Raw genomic sequence first — 24,140 nt, 5'->3', positions numbered from 1 at the left:
AATGAAATTAGGATTCGGCTAATGATTAGGATTTAGGATTATAATATTTCCCGATTATTTCAATCATTCGATTCAATTTATTTTAATAAATTTTAGTTATAAAGATCACAAAAACCCTAGAGAGGTTTGTCAAAGCATTAGGGTTTGCCCAATCCCACGGCCATTGGCCAAAACATTAGGATTAGGATTACCCAACCGAGTTTTAGGCCAAAGTGTTAGGATTTTATTTATTATTCGTTTCGACCGAATTAATCAGTCGCGATGGTTAATAATTAATTAATTAATTAAATTCAAACACATTTTATTTTGCTAAAAGGTTTTAACCATCTTATTGGTTACGATGATTAGCATATTTCCCTTTAAAAATTTGTTATTATTTTTAATCAAAGCTATTGATTATGAGGGATAACGATAAAAATTAAATAATTAAAATAATTAAAACACATCAATTTGCTAACGGTGATAATTGAATCGATCGATTAGAATAATTACAATGCTTTTATTAATCTAATGATCATTGCGATTAATAGTGCAAATTAAAACCAGGGTTGTACGCCATTTAAAACACTCAAAATTCATCTCTTCAATACTGCGTCTTTCAAAACTACGATAAGGCAATTCAAAAAGCCTTCAACACATTCATACTAATTCTAAGGCGTACAACCCTGTCCCCGAACTACGTTGACTTTGATCCTCCATAAGGAGGTACGTAGGCACTTGGTAACAAGGCGAGTTCCCTTCCCTAAAACCTCAATTCGTTCAAATCTCACTTTTCGCCCTATTCACTTCCTTAGCTATTAAATCTTAATAATTCTAGCCATAAAACTGTTACCTTAACTCAAAACCTTAGGAAAGGGTTGTGGGTGCCTAACACCTTCCCTCGACCTGAATATAATATCTTACCTCGATCTCTTAACTGCGTAGGGTTTCCTAATCGCCCTGGTAGAATAGGTGGCGACTCTAAATTTTAATTTTTAGGGCAGGTTTCTACACGAAGATAGGGACTTTGGTTGGGACAAGACGAATGGTGATGTACGAGTATATTAATAATTAACAATTAACAATTGTGTAATGCTAAGTAAGTACAAAGCAGTCTGGGTAATATGTTTAGACGTTAGTATCTTATCGATGAGATCGAAGGAGAAGAAAGTTGTGAGAGTTGTAAAACTCAAAGTGAAATTATTGGATTATAACATTGTTAATGAGTTGAGTGCAAACTCGGAAAGGACGATACTATGTAGTAACGACGGTTTATGCTTAAATATGGTTGCCGACTATCTATTGGAAAATTGAGCACTTGATCATCCTTAATCTCTTGTTGGTAGTAGACGAAATCATATAGATAGGATGAGGTTTCTTGTTATTTTAATAGTAGGTAAATGATGGATATTAAACCGTGAGGATAATCGCTCACCATGTTGTATAAACTTATGAAGAAGTGAATATGAAAGAGTAAGACGTATCGAACAGTGAGTTAAGTTGGATAATCAGAGTTGCGCAGCTGAAGCGTGATGTGGCACAATTGCTATGCGCGTAGGATTCTTTAAAAGTGAAGGATTAAGAATCTCAGGAGCCTATGGAAATGGTATGTCTTGATCTACATATTTGATTTGGTGGATTATTGATATAGGAATGTTGTACCAGAACACTATGTTTACTAATAGATGTTTGTTAATTTTATAAGGATATTATTGTGGTTGTTGGTTAATGGTGAGTTGTGTGGTTATTAGTTGAGTTATACTACTAGATTGATGTGATTATAATTTTGTTTCCGTTGTCGTGATGTTGTTCTTGGGTACCGTAAATGAGGAATAATACTCCATAATATTAAGAAGTTGATTATGTTGGCTATCTTGATGTCCTTACATGAGTGATACGACGTTGTAAATAGAGTTGTTAGTATTTCATTGGTAATTGACATATGGGAATGAAATTGCGTGTGTATTTTGATGTTGACAATGTTGTTAAGATGATAGTATGATGTTGTACATTCAAGTATGAGTGTGTTATGGTTGTTACTACTTTAAAAGTTGATATGTCACGATATTGTTGAAGTGATTGATAAGTTAGAAATAATTATGTTGTGAAGGTAATGGATTTAGATCATGATGAGTCGTTGTTAGGTCGAGGAAGTAGTGATGTACCTGTTACCAAATGTGACCTGGGGAATCAAAGAATTGGATGCGAAATTCGCGATAAAAGTGGTAGTATCGAGTGGATTATCGAGGACAATATTCTAATTGGGGAGAGTTGTAACACCCAGTATTTAATTAAATATTTTCAAATTATTTCGAATTTAATTGTTGAATTTGTGGAGTGTTGAGAATTGTTGACATGGGTTGTTATGATTAATTAGTCGATTAATTAATTGATTAAGTTGTAGAAATAGTATTGAAGAAATACTAGATTTATTACATGGACTTAATTAAGTGATGGTGGTAGTAAAAGGTGGAGTGAGAATGTTAGGCCCAATAGGTTTGATGAAATTAGGTTAAGATAGGGATTAAGTTAATTAGAAAGGAAAAAGGGAATCGGTCATGGGAAGTTGTAGAGAAGAGAGAAAATAAGAGAATAACTTATTCCCATTTTTCTTGCAGCAGTCTCACTAAATCGAAGATCCCCGATTTGTTAACCGTTGGATCGTGGCCAAATTTTGAGGGTAGGTTCGCAACACCTATATATAACTTTTGACCGTTCGGATCTTCAAAATTTTGAGGGTAGGTTTGCAACACCTATATATAACTTTTAACCGTTCGGATCTTCAAAATAAGATCCGAGTTGCGAGATATCATCATCGCACTGTAGCTGCGTATTTGGGAAATGTTTTCAGCTTTTGATTCTAATTAAAAGAGGCAAGGGCTAGAAGCTAAGGCTAGAAGACTTCGATCGGTAGAATTATAGATTAATCTCCAATCCAAGGTAAGGGGGTTCTAACTCTATAGTTGTTATGTTGTTGTAATAATACATTGTTGATATTGTGATGTTGGTGATGTGATTATGATTATATTATCGTTATGATTATGTTGTTGATACAATGATGATGTTGTAGGCCTATGGCCAGTGTTGTAGTGGCAATATAGGCTTATGCCTTTTGTGATGATGATTACCTCTAATAATTGGTAATAATAGTGATGTAGGCGTATGCCACGTGATGAGATTTTTGTTGTGTTGTATGTGATTGTTGCAATCATTGAGTCGTATCCATTGCATAATGCATGCCTGAAAATTATGGCAAACATGACGGCCTAAAAATTATGGCAAACACGACGGCCTGAAAATTATGGCAAACACGACGGCCTGAAAATTATGACAAACACGACGGCCTGAAAATGGCAAATGTTTAAGTTGGCTTGAAAATGGCGAAAGTGACGATGGCCTGAATGGCAAATGTTTAAGTTGAGAGTTTTACTCCAAATGGTACCACATGCATATGCATTGTTATGAGTCGCATTTCGATTTGATTAATTATTATTGATGATGTTGTTGTGATGATGGATAAGTGTTGTATTAAATTAATGATTTTGTTGTAATACGTTGTTTATGACTTAGTGTGAAATTATGCCAACGATTTGTTGTGACAGGTATTGTTGGAAAGATGTGTAATGGTTATTATAACTATTATTATAACTGTTGTTTCTAATTGCTATTATAGCTATTGTCGTTGCTATTTGTTATTATATTTGTTATTATAATTGTTGTTTGAAAGTTGTGAAGTGGTAAATTATACGACCTGATTTCTATTATATTATTTATTATGCATGGTATTATATTGTTAGATATCTCACTACTTCTGCTGATGTTTCCCCTACCATGGGAAATGGGTAGGTACTCAAGTATAACAGTGGAAGTTTGAAGTTAATTTATGAAGTCTTCATGTTGCTCTATAATAAGTCAAGAGGGTCTTTCTCTGATACGTAGCACTCGGGGATGGACGATTGTTGTTATGTTTAAATGTTGTTATTACCTTAAGTTGAATTATGGATTATCATGTTGGTTTTGAAGTTGTTTAGTCGAATAAATATGTTAAGCGAATTGAAGTTGAATAATATTAATAGTTGCGAAGTGTTTTCAGTGAATAAAAGATGTGATGTTGTTACCGTTGAGAAATTATGATTCCGCTGTTTAGTTGATTAATTAAATTGAAATATGTTGCTATAAGTTCATCCAGGTTCTAAGTGTTATGTATCTGCATAATTATGATTAATGTATGTTGCTTATGTGAAGTAAATGTGACATCCCTTGTATGATTAATTTATGTATCTGCATAATTATGATTAATGTATGTTGCTTATGTGAAGTAAATGTGACATCCCTTGTATGATTAATTTTTCCGTACTCTAATTTTATTAATATTCGATGGGTAGAATTGGGGTGTTACAATATTGGCCTTTGGTCCCAACATACGAAATGTCTGGACATCGAGACGAAATTTGTGTTAAAATTTCTTCCAGAGAAGATAAACGGTGCATAAGTTATGAATATTTTATTGTCTAGAAGACAACGGTTCATCACACTTTTTCACATTAAATTATCAGGTAGATTACACATTCAGAGATCTTCTTCAAAAAATTGACTCCCGACCCGAAACATGAAATATAGTAGACCCCCAGACGGTTCTTTTGGAAAATGGATCGCTTCAAAAATGACTTAGCAAACAGAAGTTACAAATTTTTGAACATCCGAAAAGCAGTTGGACGGTAAATCCGAATGTCATTTGCACTTTTGGGCATCTTTGTTGAATAATTGGTTTCAGACCTAAACACGAAAGATGTAGAGAGTGCCAAAAAGTCTAATCATAGAGAGAACCAAGCCCATATGACCCTCCAGTCGGGAGTTGCAAAATTTACACTTGCACCATACAAACTGACTTTAGATCTGAAATATCCTGAAACAGCAAAAACTCTTTCTTCTGTGATTCAAAGCACACCGGAGTGCGAGGAAGCTTGCTATGATAGGGATTTGATTGGTCCCTGATGAAAGAGCTTGATAAAAATTGCAGACCGTATCTGAACCTCAAGAATTCTGAATTCTCACTTCACCGTATTAACTGACAGAACAATCATTCCTTATGTAGCTTTTGAAGAATGGAACCTTGAACCCATGATCATAGAGACAGTGACATGTATGTATGCAAATGACCTAATGCAAAGCCTAAGCTAGTTAGCAAAAGATAGAAGGGAAAATTTTGGGGTGCAACAACCATACAACCCCAATACATACTATTTAATCATTTCCAGGCTCTAAGACAATTTTTAAATCGAAGTACGTGCATCAGCTTCCCAACGCTTCAAACGACACCTCATTCAGATACCCAAAACTCAAGTTATAATTTTTTTTTTAATTTTGACATAGCAGTGGTAACTGGTTACTTCAATTCAAGTAACAAATTACATCAATTCCAGAAGCAAAGAATACATAATTTTTTCCAATGGTAATCGGTTACATCAAAACAGGTAACCAGCTACATCAATTTCAAAAACAGAGAGTACACAATTTTTCACAGTGGTAACCGGTTACATCAAAATAGGTAACCAGTTACATCGTTCCAGAAACAGAGAGTACACAATTTTTCACAGTGGTAACCAGTTACATGCCCCAAAATGCCTAGTTTCACGTTCTCTTGACAGTGTAATCGGTTACATCAAAATATGTAATCAGTTACATGCACGAAAAATTGATTTTCAGGAAAATGCTTTAGGTGTAACCAGTTATATCAAAACCATGTAACCGGTTACCACTGAAACAATGACAATTTTTTGCAAATTTTGTAATACGAAAATAAGTTCCAAAACATCCCTAAAACCCCAACTTTCATGAAAAATCATTTACTCAAGTTTAACACTCTGGTTCCCAACAACACACAACATCCCAATCATTCACCAAACACCAAATTCATACAGTTATACAACACAATAGAACTATCACATATCAAATTGCTCAGAACATAGAAAAAAGAAAAACAATCACATAAAGACTAAAACACCCATCCACATGTTATCATAAAATTCCTAATCTCACCATTACCTTAAATGAAGAATATGAAGCTTCTCTAAGGGAGGTTTTTCTTCTCCTATGCCCTACTTCTCTGTTCTTTTTCTCCTCAATTTCACATTCTGACAATTTTCCTTCCTATTCCCTTTTTTTCTTCATATTTTATTATAATATTTTCTAATCAAAACTTTATTCCAACTAAATATTTATTTTAAATAATATTCTCCTAATATTATTTGAATAAATAAAATAATTCTAATCAACTAATAATACTTAGTTTATCTCCTACCACCCCCAAATCTCTACATTTTTACTCAAACACTCCAAACACCTTAAATCCCACATTTCTAAGGCTACCACTACACCCAAGAGCTTCCTATAACACATCAAACCATATATAAACACACACAATCACATAGTTTATTTATGAAAGTCCATTAAATAAATCAGAGCGCTACAAAATCTATCTACCTCTCAGATTAGGACAACACTAACTACTTCAGAAGAGATGAGCAAGTAGCAGAGCAAAACTTCCTTATTGACTTTCCTGGACAAAATCGGCGGGGTTGATAAAACTGTTTTTAGAGACATGGGCGCTTGCTCACATTTCGTGGTCCATTTGAAGCGTGCATTACTAACATAGAGAATGGGAATGCATGTTGAGTTGACCTAGATGTGAATTTTTTCAGGGCACTGAGCATCCCATTTAATTTCATTACTTCTTTATTTATTGTGGACTCTCCCATCTTGATGACTTGTTCACACTTTTCCAGGTTCTCTTCTACGCCCCTCTCTACAAGGTAAACGCCTAGGAATTTTCTGGATCTGACCCTAAAGGTACATTTTTCTGGGTTGATACTCATATTGTATTGTCAAATCCTCTAGAATCAGCTGGTTAGGTGTTCTTCGTGTAGTCCTTCATTGTTGTACTAAAAGATCATGTCATCCATATAGACTTCAAACCTTTCACATATCTCTTCCATGAAGATTTTAGTCATCATTATCTAGTACGTCGCTCTTACATTTCTCAAGTTAAAGGGAATTACATTTTATCTGTCCACCTTAAACATATGTATTTAATTATAAGTTGAGTACGCATCCATGAATGATAATAACTTGTAGTCGATCAAATTGTCTACTAAATTGTCTATGTTCAAGATGTTTTAAGTGATCATAATGATTTTGATAATGACTTTGATGTTCGGTGGAATCATGTTGGTTGATATGTTGCTTGATCGTGTTAATCCCTTGTGATCTTTCTCTAGTTGTCACTAATGATGTTGCTAATCTTGAAGTTATCTCAAGTTTTATATGAGAGAAGATTCAAGAATCTAATGAAGTGTTAAAGTCAAAGATAATGTATCAAGGATTTTGAGGCTTCAAAGTTGCGAAAGAAAGGAAGTATGAAAGATCTCCTAGTAGGTCGTGCCACTACTATAAATAATACATACTATAACACTCATTTCACCACCCTTCATTGAAGAATCGTTGTGACATCTTGAAAATCAGGCGTCATTTATGTTTTAATGAAAAATAAGTTACATTTTACGACAGTTGGTTATAGCAACCGTGGAAAATTGTGCAAAGTTCATGGGTTTGATAATGACTTTGATGTTCGGTGCAATCATTTTAAGTGATCATAATGATTTTGATAATGACTTTGATGTTCGGTGGAATCATGTTGGTTGATATGTTGCTTGATCGTGTTAATCCCTAGTGATCTCTCTCTAGTTGTCACTAATGATGTTGCTAATCTTGAAGTTATCTCAAGTTTTATATGAGAGAAGATTCAAGAATCTAATGAAGTGCTAAAGTCAAAGATAATGTATCAAGGATTTTGAAGCTTCAAAGTTGCGAAAGAAAGGAAGTATGAAAGATCTCCTAGTAGGTCGTGCCACTACTATAAATAATACATACTATAACACTCATTTCACCACCCTTCATTGAAGAATCGTTGTGACATCTTGAAAATCAGGCGTCATTTATGTTTTAATGAAAAATAAGTTACATTTTACGACAGTTGGTTATAGCAACCGTGGAAAATTGTGCAAAGTTCATGGGTTTGATAATGACTTTGATGTTCGGTGGAATCATTTTAAGTGATCATAATGATTTTGATAATGACTTTGATGTTCGGTGGAATCATGTTGGTTGATATGTTGCTTGATCGTGTTAATCCCTAGTGATCTCTCTCTAGTTGTCACTAATGATGTTGCTAATCTTGAAGTTATCTCAAGTTTTATATGAGAGAAGATTCAAGAATCTAATGAAGTGCTAAAGTCAAAGATAATGTATCAAGGATTTTGAAGCTTCAAAGTTGCGAAAGAAAGGAAGTATGAAAGATCTCCTAGTAGGTCGTGCCACTACTATAAATAATACATACTATAACACTCATTTCACCACCCTTCATTGAAGAATCGTTGTGACATCTTGAAAATCAGGCGTCATTTATGTTTTAATGAAAAATAAGTTACATTTTACGACAGTTGGTTATAGCAACCGTGGAAAATTGTGCAAAGTTCATGGGTTTGATAATGACTTTGATGTTCGGTGCAATCATTTTAAGTGATCATAATGATTTTGATAATGACTTTGATGTTCGGTGGAATCATGTTGGTTGATATGTTGCTTGATCGTGTTAATCCCTAGTGATCTCTCTCTAGTTGTCACTAATGATGTTGCTAATCTTGAAGTTATCTCAAGTTTTATATGAGAGAAGATTCAAGAATCTAATGAAGTGCTAAAGTCAAAGATAATGTATCAAGGATTTTGAAGCTTCAAAGTTGCGAAAGAAAGGAAGTATGAAAGATCTCCTAGTAGGTCGTGCCACTACTATAAATAATACATACTATAACACTCATTTCACCACCCTTCATTGAAGAATCGTTGTGACATCTTGAAAATCAGGCGTCATTTATGTTTTAATGAAAAATAAGTTACATTTTACGACAGTTGGTTATAGCAACCGTGGAAAATTGTGCAAAGTTCATGGGTTTGATAATGACTTTGATGTTCGGTGGAATCATTTTAAGTGATCATAATGATTTTGATAATGACTTTGATGTTCGGTGGAATCATGTTGGTTGATATGTTGCTTGATCGTGTTAATCCCTAGTGATCTCTCTCTAGTTGTCACTAATGATGTTGCTAATCTTGAAGTTATCTCAAGTTTTATATGAGAGAAGATTCAAGAATCTAATGAAGTGCTAAAGTCAAAGATAATGTATCAAGGATTTTGAAGCTTCAAAGTTGCGAAAGAAAGGAAGTATGAAAGATCTCCTAGTAGGTCGTGCCACTACTATAAATAATACATACTATAACACTCATTTCACCACCCTTCATTGAAGAATCGTTGTGACATCTTGAAAATCAGGCGTCATTTATGTTTTAATGAAAAATAAGTTACATTTTACGACAGTTGGTTATAGCAACCGTGGAAAATTGTGCAAAGTTCATGGGTTTGATAATGACTTTGATGTTCGGTGCAATCATTTTAAGTGATCATAATGATTTTGATAATGACTTTGATGTTCGGTGGAATCATGTTGGTTGATATGTTGCTTGATCGTGTTAATCCCTAGTGATCTCTCTCTAGTTGTCACTAATGATGTTGCTAATCTTGAAGTTATCTCAAGTTTTATATGAGAGAAGATTCAAGAATCTAATGAAGTGCTAAAGTCAAAGATAATGTATCAAGGATTTTGAAGCTTCAAAGTTGCGAAAGAAAGGAAGTATGAAAGATCTCCTAGTAGGTCGTGCCACTACTATAAATAATACATACTATAACACTCATTTCACCACCCTTCATTGAAGAATCGTTGTGACATCTTGAAAATCAGGCGTCATTTATGTTTTAATGAAAAATAAGTTACATTTTACGACAGTTGGTTATAGCAACCGTGGAAAATTGTGCAAAGTTCATGGGTTTGATAATGACTTTGATGTTCGGTGGAATCATTTTAAGTGATCATAATGATTTTGATAATGACTTTGATGTTCGGTGGAATCATGTTGGTTGATATGTTGCTTGATCGTGTTAATCCCTAGTGATCTCTCTCTAGTTGTCACTAATGATGTTGCTAATCTTGAAGTTATCTCAAGTTTTATATGAGAGAAGATTCAAGAATCTAATGAAGTGCTAAAGTCAAAGATAATGTATCAAGGATTTTGAAGCTTCAAAGTTGCGAAAGAAAGGAAGTATGAAAGATCTCCTAGTAGGTCGTGCCACTACTATAAATAATACATACTATAACACTCATTTCACCACCCTTCATTGAAGAATCGTTGTGACATCTTGAAAATCAGGCGTCATTTATGTTTTAATGAAAAATAAGTTACATTTTACGACAGTTGGTTATAGCAACCGTGGAAAATTGTGCAAAGTTCATGGGTTTGATAATGACTTTGATGTTCGGTGCAATCATTTTAAGTGATCATAATGATTTTGATAATGACTTTGATGTTCGGTGGAATCATGTTGGTTGATATGTTGCTTGATCGTGTTAATCCCTAGTGATCTCTCTCTAGTTGTCACTAATGATGTTGCTAATCTTGAAGTTATCTCAAGTTTTATATGAGAGAAGATTCAAGAATCTAATGAAGTGCTAAAGTCAAAGATAATGTATCAAGGATTTTGAAGCTTCAAAGTTGCGAAAGAAAGGAAGTATGAAAGATCTCCTAGTAGGTCGTGCCACTACTATAAATAATACATACTATAACACTCATTTCACCACCCTTCATTGAAGAATCGTTGTGACATCTTGAAAATCAGGCGTCATTTATGTTTTAATGAAAAATAAGTTACATTTTACGACAGTTGGTTATAGCAACCGTGGAAAATTGTGCAAAGTTCATGGGTTTGATAATGACTTTGATGTTCGGTGGAATCATTTTAAGTGATCATAATGATTTTGATAATGACTTTGATGTTCGGTGGAATCATGTTGGTTGATATGTTGCTTGATCGTGTTAATCCCTAGTGATCTCTCTCTAGTTGTCACTAATGATGTTGCTAATCTTGAAGTTATCTCAAGTTTTATATGAGAGAAGATTCAAGAATCTAATGAAGTGCTAAAGTCAAAGATAATGTATCAAGGATTTTGAAGCTTCAAAGTTGCGAAAGAAAGGAAGTATGAAAGATCTCCTAGTAGGTCGTGCCACTACTATAAATAATACATACTATAACACTCATTTCACCACCCTTCATTGAAGAATCGTTGTGACATCTTGAAAATCAGGCGTCATTTATGTTTTAATGAAAAATAAGTTACATTTTACGACAGTTGGTTATAGCAACCGTGGAAAATTGTGCAAAGTTCATGGGTTTGATAATGACTTTGATGTTCGGTGCAATCATTTTAAGTGATCATAATGATTTTGATAATGACTTTGATGTTCGGTGGAATCATGTTGGTTGATATGTTGCTTGATCGTGTTAATCCCTAGTGATCTCTCTCTAGTTGTCACTAATGATGTTGCTAATCTTGAAGTTATCTCAAGTTTTATATGAGAGAAGATTCAAGAATCTAATGAAGTGCTAAAGTCAAAGATAATGTATCAAGGATTTTGAAGCTTCAAAGTTGCGAAAGAAAGGAAGTATGAAAGATCTCCTAGTAGGTCGTGCCACTACTATAAATAATACATACTATAACACTCATTTCACCACCCTTCATTGAAGAATCGTTGTGACATCTTGAAAATCAGGCGTCATTTATGTTTTAATGAAAAATAAGTTACATTTTACGACAGTTGGTTATAGCAACCGTGGAAAATTGTGCAAAGTTCATGGGTTTGATAATGACTTTGATGTTCGGTGCAATCATTTTAAGTGATCATAATGATTTTGATAATGACTTTGATGTTCGGTGGAATCATGTTGGTTGATATGTTGCTTGATCGTGTTAATCCCTAGTGATCTCTCTCTAGTTGTCACTAATGATGTTGCTAATCTTGAAGTTATCTCAAGTTTTATATGAGAGAAGATTCAAGAATCTAATGAAGTGCTAAAGTCAAAGATAATGTATCAAGGATTTTGAAGCTTCAAAGTTGCGAAAGAAAGGAAGTATGAAAGATCTCCTAGTAGGTCGTGCCACTACTATAAATAATACATACTATAACACTCATTTCACCACCCTTCATTGAAGAATCGTTGTGACATCTTGAAAATCAGGCGTCATTTATGTTTTAATGAAAAATAAGTTACATTTTACGACAGTTGGTTATAGCAACCGTGGAAAATTGTGCAAAGTTCATGGGTTTGATAATGACTTTGATGTTCGGTGGAATCATTTTAAGTGATCATAATGATTTTGATAATGACTTTGATGTTCGGTGGAATCATGTTGGTTGATATGTTGCTTGATCGTGTTAATCCCTAGTGATCTCTCTCTAGTTGTCACTAATGATGTTGCTAATCTTGAAGTTATCTCAAGTTTTATATGAGAGAAGATTCAAGAATCTAATGAAGTGCTAAAGTCAAAGATAATGTATCAAGGATTTTGAAGCTTCAAAGTTGCGAAAGAAAGGAAGTATGAAAGATCTCCTAGTAGGTCGTGCCACTACTATAAATAATACATACTATAACACTCATTTCACCACCCTTCATTGAAGAATCGTTGTGACATCTTGAAAATCAGGCGTCATTTATGTTTTAATGAAAAATAAGTTACATTTTACGACAGTTGGTTATAGCAACCGTGGAAAATTGTGCAAAGTTCATGGGTTTGATAATGACTTTGATGTTCGGTGCAATCATTTTAAGTGATCATAATGATTTTGATAATGACTTTGATGTTCGGTGGAATCATGTTGGTTGATATGTTGCTTGATCGTGTTAATCCCTAGTGATCTCTCTCTAGTTGTCACTAATGATGTTGCTAATCTTGAAGTTATCTCAAGTTTTATATGAGAGAAGATTCAAGAATCTAATGAAGTGCTAAAGTCAAAGATAATGTATCAAGGATTTTGAAGCTTCAAAGTTGCGAAAGAAAGGAAGTATGAAAGATCTCCTAGTAGGTCGTGCCACTACTATAAATAATACATACTATAACACTCATTTCACCACCCTTCATTGAAGAATCGTTGTGACATCTTGAAAATCAGGCGTCATTTATGTTTTAATGAAAAATAAGTTACATTTTACGACAGTTGGTTATAGCAACCGTGGAAAATTGTGCAAAGTTCATGGGTTTGATAATGACTTTGATGTTCGGTGGAATCATTTTAAGTGATCATAATGATTTTGATAATGACTTTGATGTTCGGTGGAATCATGTTGGTTGATATGTTGCTTGATCGTGTTAATCCCTAGTGATCTCTCTCTAGTTGTCACTAATGATGTTGCTAATCTTGAAGTTATCTCAAGTTTTATATGAGAGAAGATTCAAGAATCTAATGAAGTGCTAAAGTCAAAGATAATGTATCAAGGATTTTGAAGCTTCAAAGTTGCGAAAGAAAGGAAGTATGAAAGATCTCCTAGTAGGTCGTGCCACTACTATAAATAATACATACTATAACACTCATTTCACCACCCTTCATTGAAGAATCGTTGTGACATCTTGAAAATCAGGCGTCATTTATGTTTTAATGAAAAATAAGTTACATTTTACGACAGTTGGTTATAGCAACCGTGGAAAATTGTGCAAAGTTCATGGGTTTGATAATGACTTTGATGTTCGGTGCAATCATTTTAAGTGATCATAATGATTTTGATAATGACTTTGATGTTCGGTGGAATCATGTTGGTTGATATGTTGCTTGATCGTGTTAATCCCTAGTGATCTCTCTCTAGTTGTCACTAATGATGTTGCTAATCTTGAAGTTATCTCAAGTTTTATATGAGAGAAGATTCAAGAATCTAATGAAGTGCTAAAGTCAAAGATAATGTATCAAGGATTTTGAAGCTTCAAAGTTGCGAAAGAAAGGAAGTATGAAAGATCTCCTAGTAGGTCGTGCCACTACTATAAATAATACATACTATAACACTCATTTCACCACCCTTCATTGAAGAATCGTTGTGACATCTTGAAAATCAGGCGTCATTTATGTTTTAATGAAAAATAAGTTACATTTTACGACAGTTGGTTATAGCAACCGTGGAAAATTGTGCAAAGTTCATGGGTTTGATAATGACTTTGATGTTCGGTGGAATCATTTTAAGTGATCATAATGATTTTGATAATGACTTTGATGTTCGGTGGAATCATGTTGGTTGATATGTTGCTTGATCGTGTTAATCCCTAGTGATCTTTCTCTAGTTGTCACTAATGATGTTGCTAATCTTGAAGTTATCTCAAGTTTTATATGAGAGAAGATTCAAGAATCTAATGAAGTGCTAAAGTCAAAGATAATGTATCAAGGATTTTGAGGCTTCAAAGTTGCGAAAGAAAGGAAGTATGAAAGATCTCCTAGTAGGTCGTGCCACTACTATAAATAATACATACTATAACACTCATTTCACCACCCTTCATTGAAGAATCGTTGTGACATCTTGAAAATCAGGCGTCATTTATGTTTTAATGAAAAATAAGTTACATTTTACGACAGTTGGTTATAGCAACCGTGGAAAATTGTGCAAAGTTCATGGGTTTGAATTCCAGCGCCTGCAAATTTATTATTTCTATAATATTATAGTGACATTTTTTTTAAAATTTATTTATAAACTTTTTTAATAGGCTTATTTATAAACTTAATATAAGTCATATTTCCTCACAATTGAAATTTCCAATATGAGTGAAATGTTTTTACCTTTTAAATTTTTTTAAATGATTAAATCTAACACTTTGATAAAATTAAATTAAATAAATAAGATTGACCACACTTGGATTATCCAACTGTGGTGTAATGTATTATTCTTATCCAGTCATGTCCATTTAGTTTCCATTGTCTTACGAGACCCACATTCACTGCTCAGGAAAACCATTTTGAACCTTAACAAGTTTTTCATTTTCATTATTGTAAAGAATCCTAAACATGTTTCATCTCCAACTCGTTCACCATCATGTTATCTCCATTTTTTTATCATTATATCTTTTCAACCTAATTTTTCGATAAACATGAAAAAAAAACTTCATCAATATCGCTTCAGGTTGTTTAAAGCAACGGCGTATGAAGAAAAAAGTCGAACGAGGAACACAAACATTACTTACAAGAAGAAAAGACAAAATTCTTACAATATTTAAATCTTTGAGATAAATGATATGTTTATTGTTGTTGTTATTGAAATATGAAATATTTTGATATATTAAATTCATGTAATTTTATTGTTGATAATCAATTAAATCCGTTGAATTAATTAAAAGGCTTAAATGTACTTTTGAACCCCCTATTTTCATTATTTTTAACTTTTGAACCCCCTTTTACAAAACTCAGCCTTTCAGTCCCCAAACTTACTTACCTTTGGCAATTTTTGAGCCCCCCACCAGAATTGCATATGTGGAGTGTTTTAGTGATGACATGGAAGGGTGACCAAGCTGCCACGTAATATAAATCATTTATTTTATTATTTTTAATTGAAAAAAGTTTTTCTGAAAATTCATTATTTCCAATAATTTGCTGAAAACGTAAGTTAATATACAAAACCCTAAATTGTTGAACCAACCCCAAATTCATCTATCTAAAAACCCACCCACTTCATCTCCTACCTCTCGAATCCTACTTCACACATATCCTTCAAACGCTCTGAACACTCAAACACTCGTATCCTTCAAAACCTAAGGCAGTTGTAGAGATGGCACAAAGCGACGACGCAGGGACCGGTAACCACAGTGGCGACATTCCACCCATTCCTCTTTCATCGAAGAACAAAGAAGATGTCAGATTTTGTTCGAGGTTAGTCACGATTCCCATCTATTTTGCCCTAATTTAATCTTTTGATATTGTCTGTTTGTTATAGAATTAGACTGATTGTTAGCATTGTCCTTTCAGACCAGTTCAGAGTCAAACCATTAAGCTTAGAATTCATCATATGGGAGAGTTAGTAGATCATCCCGTTAAATGGTATGTTAATGGATTAGTGTCTGAGATGGATTGGCTGTGGGATACAGATTACATGTCATATATGCAGTTTGAAAAATTGATCAGAAAAGAGGGATATAGGAATATCAAATGCATGTGGTATTGGAACCCTAAGTATAGTTTTAGTCGTGATCTTAGACCCCTTAACTGTGATGGTGATGTTCTTAAGTTAATTGAGGACTTAAAAGGATTTGACTTGGTGGATATTTATGTTGAGCATACAGTAGAAGTGTTAGGGGATGAAGACATAGTAGATCATTATGATGATGATGGTGGCCCAAATTGTGCTGAGGATGAGGTTGATAGTGATGTTGAAGTTGTAAAGGATGCTGATATGCCTAAGAATGTAGTTGCAAGTGACATGGTGATAATGACATGGCCATATATGGTGTCACTAATGGAATTGACACATATGTTGTTAACCTCAAGCAAGAGACTTGTGCATGTAGGAAATGGGATTTAACTGGCATCCCTTGTAGCCATTCTATCACATGTATTTGGCAAAACAAGAAAAAACCTGAAGACTATGTTTCTGAATATTACAGGTACACCATTCTATCACATGTATTTAAGTTAGTAAATATATATCTTAATCTATGTGTTAATCTAAATGTGTTTGACTTTTACAGGAAGGACACTTTCAAGAACATCTACTCACACATCATTTACCCCACTAATGGTCCACAATTGTGGCCTTTAGATAATCAGTCCACCATGAATCCACCCATTATGCGAAGGGCCATAGGTCGTCCCAAGAAAATGAGGAACAAAGCTAATGATGAACCAAGACTAAAGCATGTACTGCCCAGGAAACTTGCAACAGTTACTTGTCATAAATGTGGAGGAATGGGACATAACAAGAGAAGCTGCAAAGGCAAGACAGCTGCTGATAGAGCCATCCCAAAAGGGGGAAACAAGAAGAAGATTGCTGGTGGACAGAAGAAGAAAACAAAGCCAAATGAAGAGGAGATTGGAAACTCATCCCAAGCACCAATGGCTACACAACCATCTCAGCAGTAGTGCCAAGAAGATTACTTGTATTTTGGATCACTTGTATTTTGGATAATTAGTATTTTGGTTAAGTTGTATTATGGTGTAACCTAGTATTTTGGATAACCTACTTCTGTCATGAATTTGCTATTATGGTGTACTTGTAATGAACAGCCTACTATTTTGGATAACCTAGTATTATGCCAATTAAGTGAAGTTGCAATTCTGTCATATGGTATATATTTCAATTACTGTCAAAATTATGTACAGATTTTGTACAGTTATGGTTAACTAGTAGAAGTGTGATGGTTAACTAGGGATTACAGGTCCAATTATGTACAGATTTTGTACAGGTCCAATTATGGTTAACTAGTAGAAGTGTGATGGTTAACTAGGGATTACAGGTCCAATTATGTACATATTTTGTACAAAGTTACAGGTCCAAATATGTACATATTTTGTTCAAAATTATAGGTCCAATAATTACAGATTCTGTTCAAAAAGTACAGATTACATGAAGAAGATTTTGTTCAAAGTATGTTCAATATTTGGTATGGACAGATAACATTGATAAACAGATAACATTGATATTGATTTAACAGATAACATATAACATTGAGATTGCATAACAGATGGTATTGACCACCAATTTGGTATTGACTTAACAAATAACATCTAACATTCAAACTTGCAGACACATTACAATAGTCTTGCAACATACAGATTACAACAACCTAATACTAATGCTACCAACACTGCACACAAGAATAATAACAATCAAAATCTTCAAATTCTTGATCTTCATTTTCAAATCCTTGATCTGCTTATTCATCTCTTCTTCTACTATCTTCCCTTCTTCAATAGTCACCTTTGCACTATTTAGTCTCTGATTTCGTGTAGAAATCATATCCTTTGCTCTTGCTCCCATCTCTTCATCATACCAAACAAAATGGTTGCATCGTTTGGACCCTTGGATCTACAGACGAGAGTATACGGTATGAGTTTCAATGTTTAGAATAAACAAGGGAAAAGCTGATGAAGTTTGGTATAAACTAACCTTGTACATCCCACACCCATAAAAGCGGTGTAACACCCCATTAATTCTGGTATACTAATTTAATTATTTTATTAATTAAATTATTAGAATTAATAATCTGTGGGAATTATTTGGAAAAATGATAAAATATGGTGTTGGGCTGAGTGTGATAGTTAGTAGAAGGGGGGGTGTTAACTAAGCAAGCCCATTAAGAATATTTTATTTTATTTTTCATAAAATAAAGGAATTGGGGAATGAGAAGCAGAAGCAGAAGAAGCAGATTTTGGAACTGAAGAACACGTGAAAGTGAGAAGAGCCTAAAGGGAAGGAGAACTTCGAAGATTCGACTCTGAGGTAAGGGGGGATTCTTCGGGTTAGTAATCCTTATGCGATTGTAGGTAGTAGGATTGATTAGGATTATTGTTTAGTTCATTCGTATGTGTCGGGTTTGGGAATTTTGATTAGGTTTTGATGGATCGTATGAATTACATGATTTTTGTTAATACTTGTGATATATGATGTTGATACATGTATAAAACTTGTCTGAAATGTGTAATGATGTGGAAATTGATGATATTGTATGCTATGTCCGTTTGTATATAAATTGGGGAAAATGGGATGGGGTTATTACGATCAAAATGGTGATTTTTGCTGTGCAGGTACGTAGGAACCGGTTCCCATGTGGGACGAACCGGTTCCCCCTTATAAAAAACAGAGCGTGTGGATTCTGGGTAGCTGGGAACCGGTTCCCATGTAGGGACAACCCGGTTCCCCATAGTAAAAACCAGAGACGTGATTTTTGAAGCTGCCAGGAACCGGTTCCCACGTAGGGACAACCCGGGTTCTGCAGCATTTTTCTAATAATGTGTTATTCTTTAAAAACCCATAACTTTTGATCCGAGTAACCGATTTATGCGCCGTTTTGAGCATTGCGAAGCTGAGTTAATGGCCTATACGATGAATAGGTGGTATGAACGTAAAGTCCAAGTTGTTTATTTGTGATTATATTATTTATTGGGTGATGACTTTCGTGTATGCGTGTGATATGTTTGTATGAATGCTAAGAATATATACATGCTTATTGGTGATGATTTGGTGATGATAATGAGACGATGTGTTACATCGGATTGATGATGTTGTAAGCATGTTATATGTTGCATTCATTGGCATACATTTTTGGTGATGGATCCCGGTGATGAAAGTGGATCAAAATGGTGGGCATAATTCCCATTGTGTGGAATTTGTGCTGGTTAAAACTGTATCTTGGTGATGAAAAAGATCGGTTGGATGGGTTTATCCCATGGATGGTACCACATGCATTAGTTTCAGTTCATTCATTGCATTACATTACGATATGACTGAATGATTGTGTGGAGCGATAGAATATGCTTATGTATTGATGCTTGGTTGTTATAACAAATTCCGATTTTATGTATGATGAGTGGATGATAATTGCTATGATATTTTATTGCTTATGATTGTATAATGGTTATTAATTCGAATGAAACTCACCCTTACTTTGATGATTTCAGATTAAGGATGTAGCGGCGTCTTGATTGGGTGAAGATAGCTTGTAGGCTAGCCCGTAGTTCGTGTCGAGTCATGCTCTGATTGAAACACTGGGATCGATTAGTCTTAGCGTTACTTGAGATACTTTGTTGCTATTTTGATTATGTATTGTTGAACTGTTTGGATATGTTCCTTACACTGTTTAAAATAAGTTTCCGCTGTGATGAACACATGTTTGAAGTTTGGTTTAATCTTAATAAAGCATGACAATCGACTTGATGTTTTTATTTATTTAATAATTGTAGCATCCTTGATGTGTTATTACTCTGAATATATTATTTTTCCACGGGGGTTTAGAAGGGTGTTACAATAGTGGTATCAGAGCATAGTCGGTCGTTAGAGTCAGAGTCTTAGTGTCAGTGTTCCCTTGTATGCGACTAGTGTAAGGTAAACACTGCCGATACTTCTATTCTGATGAGATTGTTTTGTGATTTAGCAGAACAATGGCTGGAAGAGGTGGAAGGAACGATGACGCTATCGCAGAGGCTCTAGGCATGATTGCTGGTGTACTAGGAGGGAATGCTAATGGAGCTGCGATTGGTGCTGACAGGCAGTTGAACAGCTTTCAGAGGAACAACCCTCCACTGTTCAAAGGCACTCATGACCCTGATGGTGCTCAGAAATGGTTGAAAGAGATCGAGAGGATCTTCCGAGTGATCGATTGTGCAGAAAATCTGAAGGTGAGGTACGGTACTCACATGCTATCAGAAGAAGCTGATGACTGGTGGGTCACTACTAGGACTGAGTTGGATTCAGATGGGATTGCGATTACTTGGGCCATATTCAAGAGAGAATTTCTGAGGAAGTACTTTCCTGAAGATGTGCGGGGAAGGAAGGAGATTGAGTTTTTGGAGCTGAAACAGGGTAGTATGACAGTGCCGGAATATGCTTCCAAATTTGTGGAGTTAGCTAAGTACTACATACACTACACCAACGATGCAGCTGGAGAATTCTCTAAATGTATCAAGTTTGAGAATGGTCTTCGTGATGAGATCAAGCAGGGTATCAGGTATCAAAGAATTCGCCGGTTTGCTGATTTAGTGGACTGTAGCAGAATCTTTGAGGAAGACAGTCTTAAGATGAAATCATCTCACTCTCGCGAGTTAGTTGATAAGAAGGGTAAGAAACCTATGGACAGAGGTACACCATATGGTAGAGGAAACCCAAGAGCTGGTAATTGGAAAAGGCCTAGTGGGGGAGATTCTGGTGCTCCCTTTAGGTGTTTTAACTGTGGTGAACCAGGACATAAGAGGAATGAGTGCAAGAAAGAAGAGAAGAAGTGTTTTAAGTGTGGCAGAGTAGGCCATGTTGCTCCTGACTGTAAAATGAGAACTGTGACTTGCTATAACTGTGGAGAAGAAGGTCATATCAGTACACAGTGCACCAAGCCGAAGAAGAACCAGTCCGGAGGGAAAGTCTTTGCTTTGTCTGGATCAGAAACCACTCCAGAGGATAGACTGATTAAAGGTACGTGTTTCATATATAACACACCTTTAATTGCGATTATTGATACTGGTGCGACTCACTCGTTTATTTCATTGGATTGTGCTAAGAGGCTGAATTTAGAGATAACAAAGATTAATGGAAGTATGGTTATTGACACTCCTGCGTCGGGTTCAGTGACCACTTCATCTGCATGTTTGAACTGTCCTATTGATATATTTGGTAGGAAGTTTGGAATGGACTTAGTGTGCCTTCCACTTGAACAACTTGACATTATTCTGGGGATGAACTGGTTGCAATTTAACCGAGTTCATATCAATTGTTTTACGAAGACGGTCATCTTTCCTGAAGAGATGAGTATCGAGGGGTTGGCAATGACTGCAAGACAAGTAGGTGAAGCAATTCAAGACGGGGCAGCCGTGTTTATGCTTTTTGCATCGATGGAGATGAAAGGGAGGGTAGTGAGTAATGAATTACCAGTGGTACGAGAATTTCCAGAAGTTTTTCCAGAAGATGTTAGAGAGCTACCACCTGAAAGGGAAGTAGAGTTTGCTATTGAGTTAGTTCCTGGAACCAGTCCTATATCGATGGCACCTTATAGAATGTCAGCATCTGAATTGACCGAATTGAAGAGTCAATTAGAAGAATTGTTAGAGAAGGAGTTCATCCGTCCAAGTGTGTCACCGTGGGGTGCACCGGTGTTATTAGTAAAGAAGAAGGAAGGATCTATGAGGTTGTGTGTAGACTACAGACAACTGAATAAAGTTACTATCAAGAATCGGTATCCATTGCCGAGGATTGATGATTTGATGGATCAGTTGGTCGGAGCTAGTATATTCAGTAAAATTGATTTAAGGTCTGGGTATCATCAGATTCGTGTGAAGGCGGACGATATTCAGAAGACTGCGTTCAGAACGAGGTATGGTCATTATGAATACACTGTAATGTCTTTTGGAGTTACGAACGCACCTGGTGTTTTCATGGAATATATGAATAGGATTTTTCATCCCTATCTTGATAAGTTCGTTGTGGTGTTCATTGACGACATTCTGATATATTCCAAAAATGAAGAAGAACATGCAGAGCATCTCAGGATTGTGCTGGGAGTATTGAAAGAGAAGAAGCTTTATGCCAAACTGTCGAAATTTGATTTCTGGTTAAGTGAAGTGAGTTTCCTGGGTCATGCAATTTCCAAGAACGGTATTGCCGTAGATCCAACAAAGGTAGAAGCTGTGTCTCAGTGGGAAGCTCCGAAGTCCGTGACTGAAATTCGTAGCTTTCTGGGTCTTGCAGGTTACTATCGGAAGTTTATAGAAGGATTTTCAAAGTTAGCTCTACCATTGACGAAGTTGACTAGGAAGGGTCAAGCGTTCGTTTGGGACTCGAAATGCGAAGAAGGATTCCAAGAATTTAAGAAGAGGCTGACTAGTGCTCCTATTTTAATTTTGCCGAATCCGGCAGAATCTTTTGTTGTGTATTGTGACGCTTCACTGATGGGACTTGGAGGTGTACTAATGCAGAACCAACAAGTAGTCGCCTATGCGTCGAGACAACTTAAAGTGCATGAGAAGAATTACCCGACTCATGACTTAGAGTTAGCAGCAGTGGTGTTTGTGTTGAAATTATGGAGACATTATCTTTATGGTTCACGATTCGAGGTGTTTAGTGATCATAAGAGTTTGAAGTACTTATTCGATCAGAAAGAGCTTAATATGAGACAGAGGAGGTGGTTAGAGTTCCTTAAAGATTATGATTTTGAGCTGAATTACCATCCGGGTAAGGCGAATGTTGTTGCTGATGCCTTGAGTAGGAAGTCCTTGCATATGTCAATGTTGATGGTGCGAGAACTAGATTTGATTGAGCAATTCCGGAATTTAAGTTTGGTATGTGAAGGCACTTCGAATAGTATCAAGTTAGGTATGCTAAAGCTGACAAGTGGAATTCTTGATGAAGTCAGATGAAAGACTCTTATCCCGAACTCTTCGTTTGAGGTATGTTTTCGAGGACGAAAACTCTTTTAGTGGGGGAGAGTTATAACACCCCGTTAATTCTGGTATACTAATTTAATTATTTTATTAATTAAATTATTAGAATTAATAATCTGTGGGAATTATTTGGAAAAATGATAAAATATGGTGTTGGGCTGAGTGTGATAGTTAGTAGAAGGGGGGGTGTTAACTAAGCAAGCCCATTAAGAATATTTTATTTTATTTTTCATAAAATAAAGGAATTGGGGAATGAGAAGCAGAAGCAGAAGAAGCAGATTTTGGAACTGAAGAACACGTGAAAGTGAGAAGAGCCTAAAGGGAAGGAGAACTTCGAAGATTCGACTCTGAGGTAAGGGGGGATTCTTCGGGTTAGTAATCCTTATGCGATTGTAGGTAGTAGGATTGATTAGGATTATTGTTTAGTTCATTCGTATGTGTCGGGTTTGGGAATTTTGATTAGGTTTTGATGGATCGTATGAATTACATGATTTTTGTTAATACTTGTGATATATGATGTTGATACATGTATAAAACTTGTCTGAAATGTGTAATGATGTGGAAATTGATGATATTGTATGCTATGTCCGTTTGTATATAAATTGGGGAAAATGGGATGGGGTTATTACGATCAAAATGGTGATTTTTGCTGTGCAGGTACGTAGGAACCGGTTCCCATGTGGGACGAACCGGTTCCCCCTTATAAAAAACAGAGCGTGTGGATTCTGGGTAGCTGGGAACCGGTTCCCATGTAGGGACTGTAACACCCCGAATTTAATTAAATTGGTTAATTAAATTATTGAAGGATTTAAATATTTGATTTAGTCGAAATTGGATTGTCGGTGTTATTTAAGGGCATATTTGGAATTATTAAATTAAAGTCGGATAGTCGGAAAATAATATTAAGAATAATATTATTTATGATTCGGAATTATTATATTGAAGGAATTATTATTATAAGTGATATAATTGATTACTTGAGTTATATCTCTTATTGGGCCTAAATTGATTTTGAAGAAATATTAAACAAAGAGAGGATTTAAACACTAAGCCCAATTGGTTTTATATTAGGGTTTTAGAGATTTGGGGAAAGAGAGAGTTGTCATAATGAA

At 35.1% G+C, this 24,140-nt stretch overlaps 1 protein-coding gene across 1 annotated transcript; it reads left to right on the top strand.

Annotated features, from left to right (window-relative positions):
• The first annotated feature begins 16,380 nt into the window (after positions 1–16,380).
• On the top strand, positions 16,381–17,159 carry LOC131618634 (uncharacterized). Its single transcript, XM_058889812.1, has 2 exons — positions 16,381–16,550; positions 16,635–17,159. The coding sequence occupies exons 1-2, from the start codon at positions 16,381–16,383 to the stop codon at positions 17,023–17,025; spliced, it is 561 nt and encodes a 186-aa protein (XP_058745795.1). The 3' UTR covers positions 17,026–17,159.
• Positions 17,160–24,140: the final 6,981 nt, after the last annotated feature.

This window comes from Vicia villosa, linkage group LG7, assembly GCF_029867415.1.
Source record: "Vicia villosa cultivar HV-30 ecotype Madison, WI linkage group LG7, Vvil1.0, whole genome shotgun sequence".
Lineage (NCBI taxonomy): Eukaryota > Viridiplantae > Streptophyta > Magnoliopsida > Fabales > Fabaceae > Vicia > Vicia villosa.
This window is presented reverse-complemented; position numbering and strand designations above follow the sequence as displayed.

What these genes read in the sequence shown, in the direction of transcription:
- LOC131618634 (XM_058889812.1), top strand. Translation starts at nt 16,381, where the DNA reads ATGGCCATATATGGTGTCACTAATGGAATTGACACATATGTTGTTAAC. An exon ending in TATGTTTCTGAATATTACAG is followed by an intron (nt 16,551 to 16,634) that starts GTACACCATTCT and finishes TGACTTTTACAG; the next exon opens with GAAGGACACTTTCAAGAACA.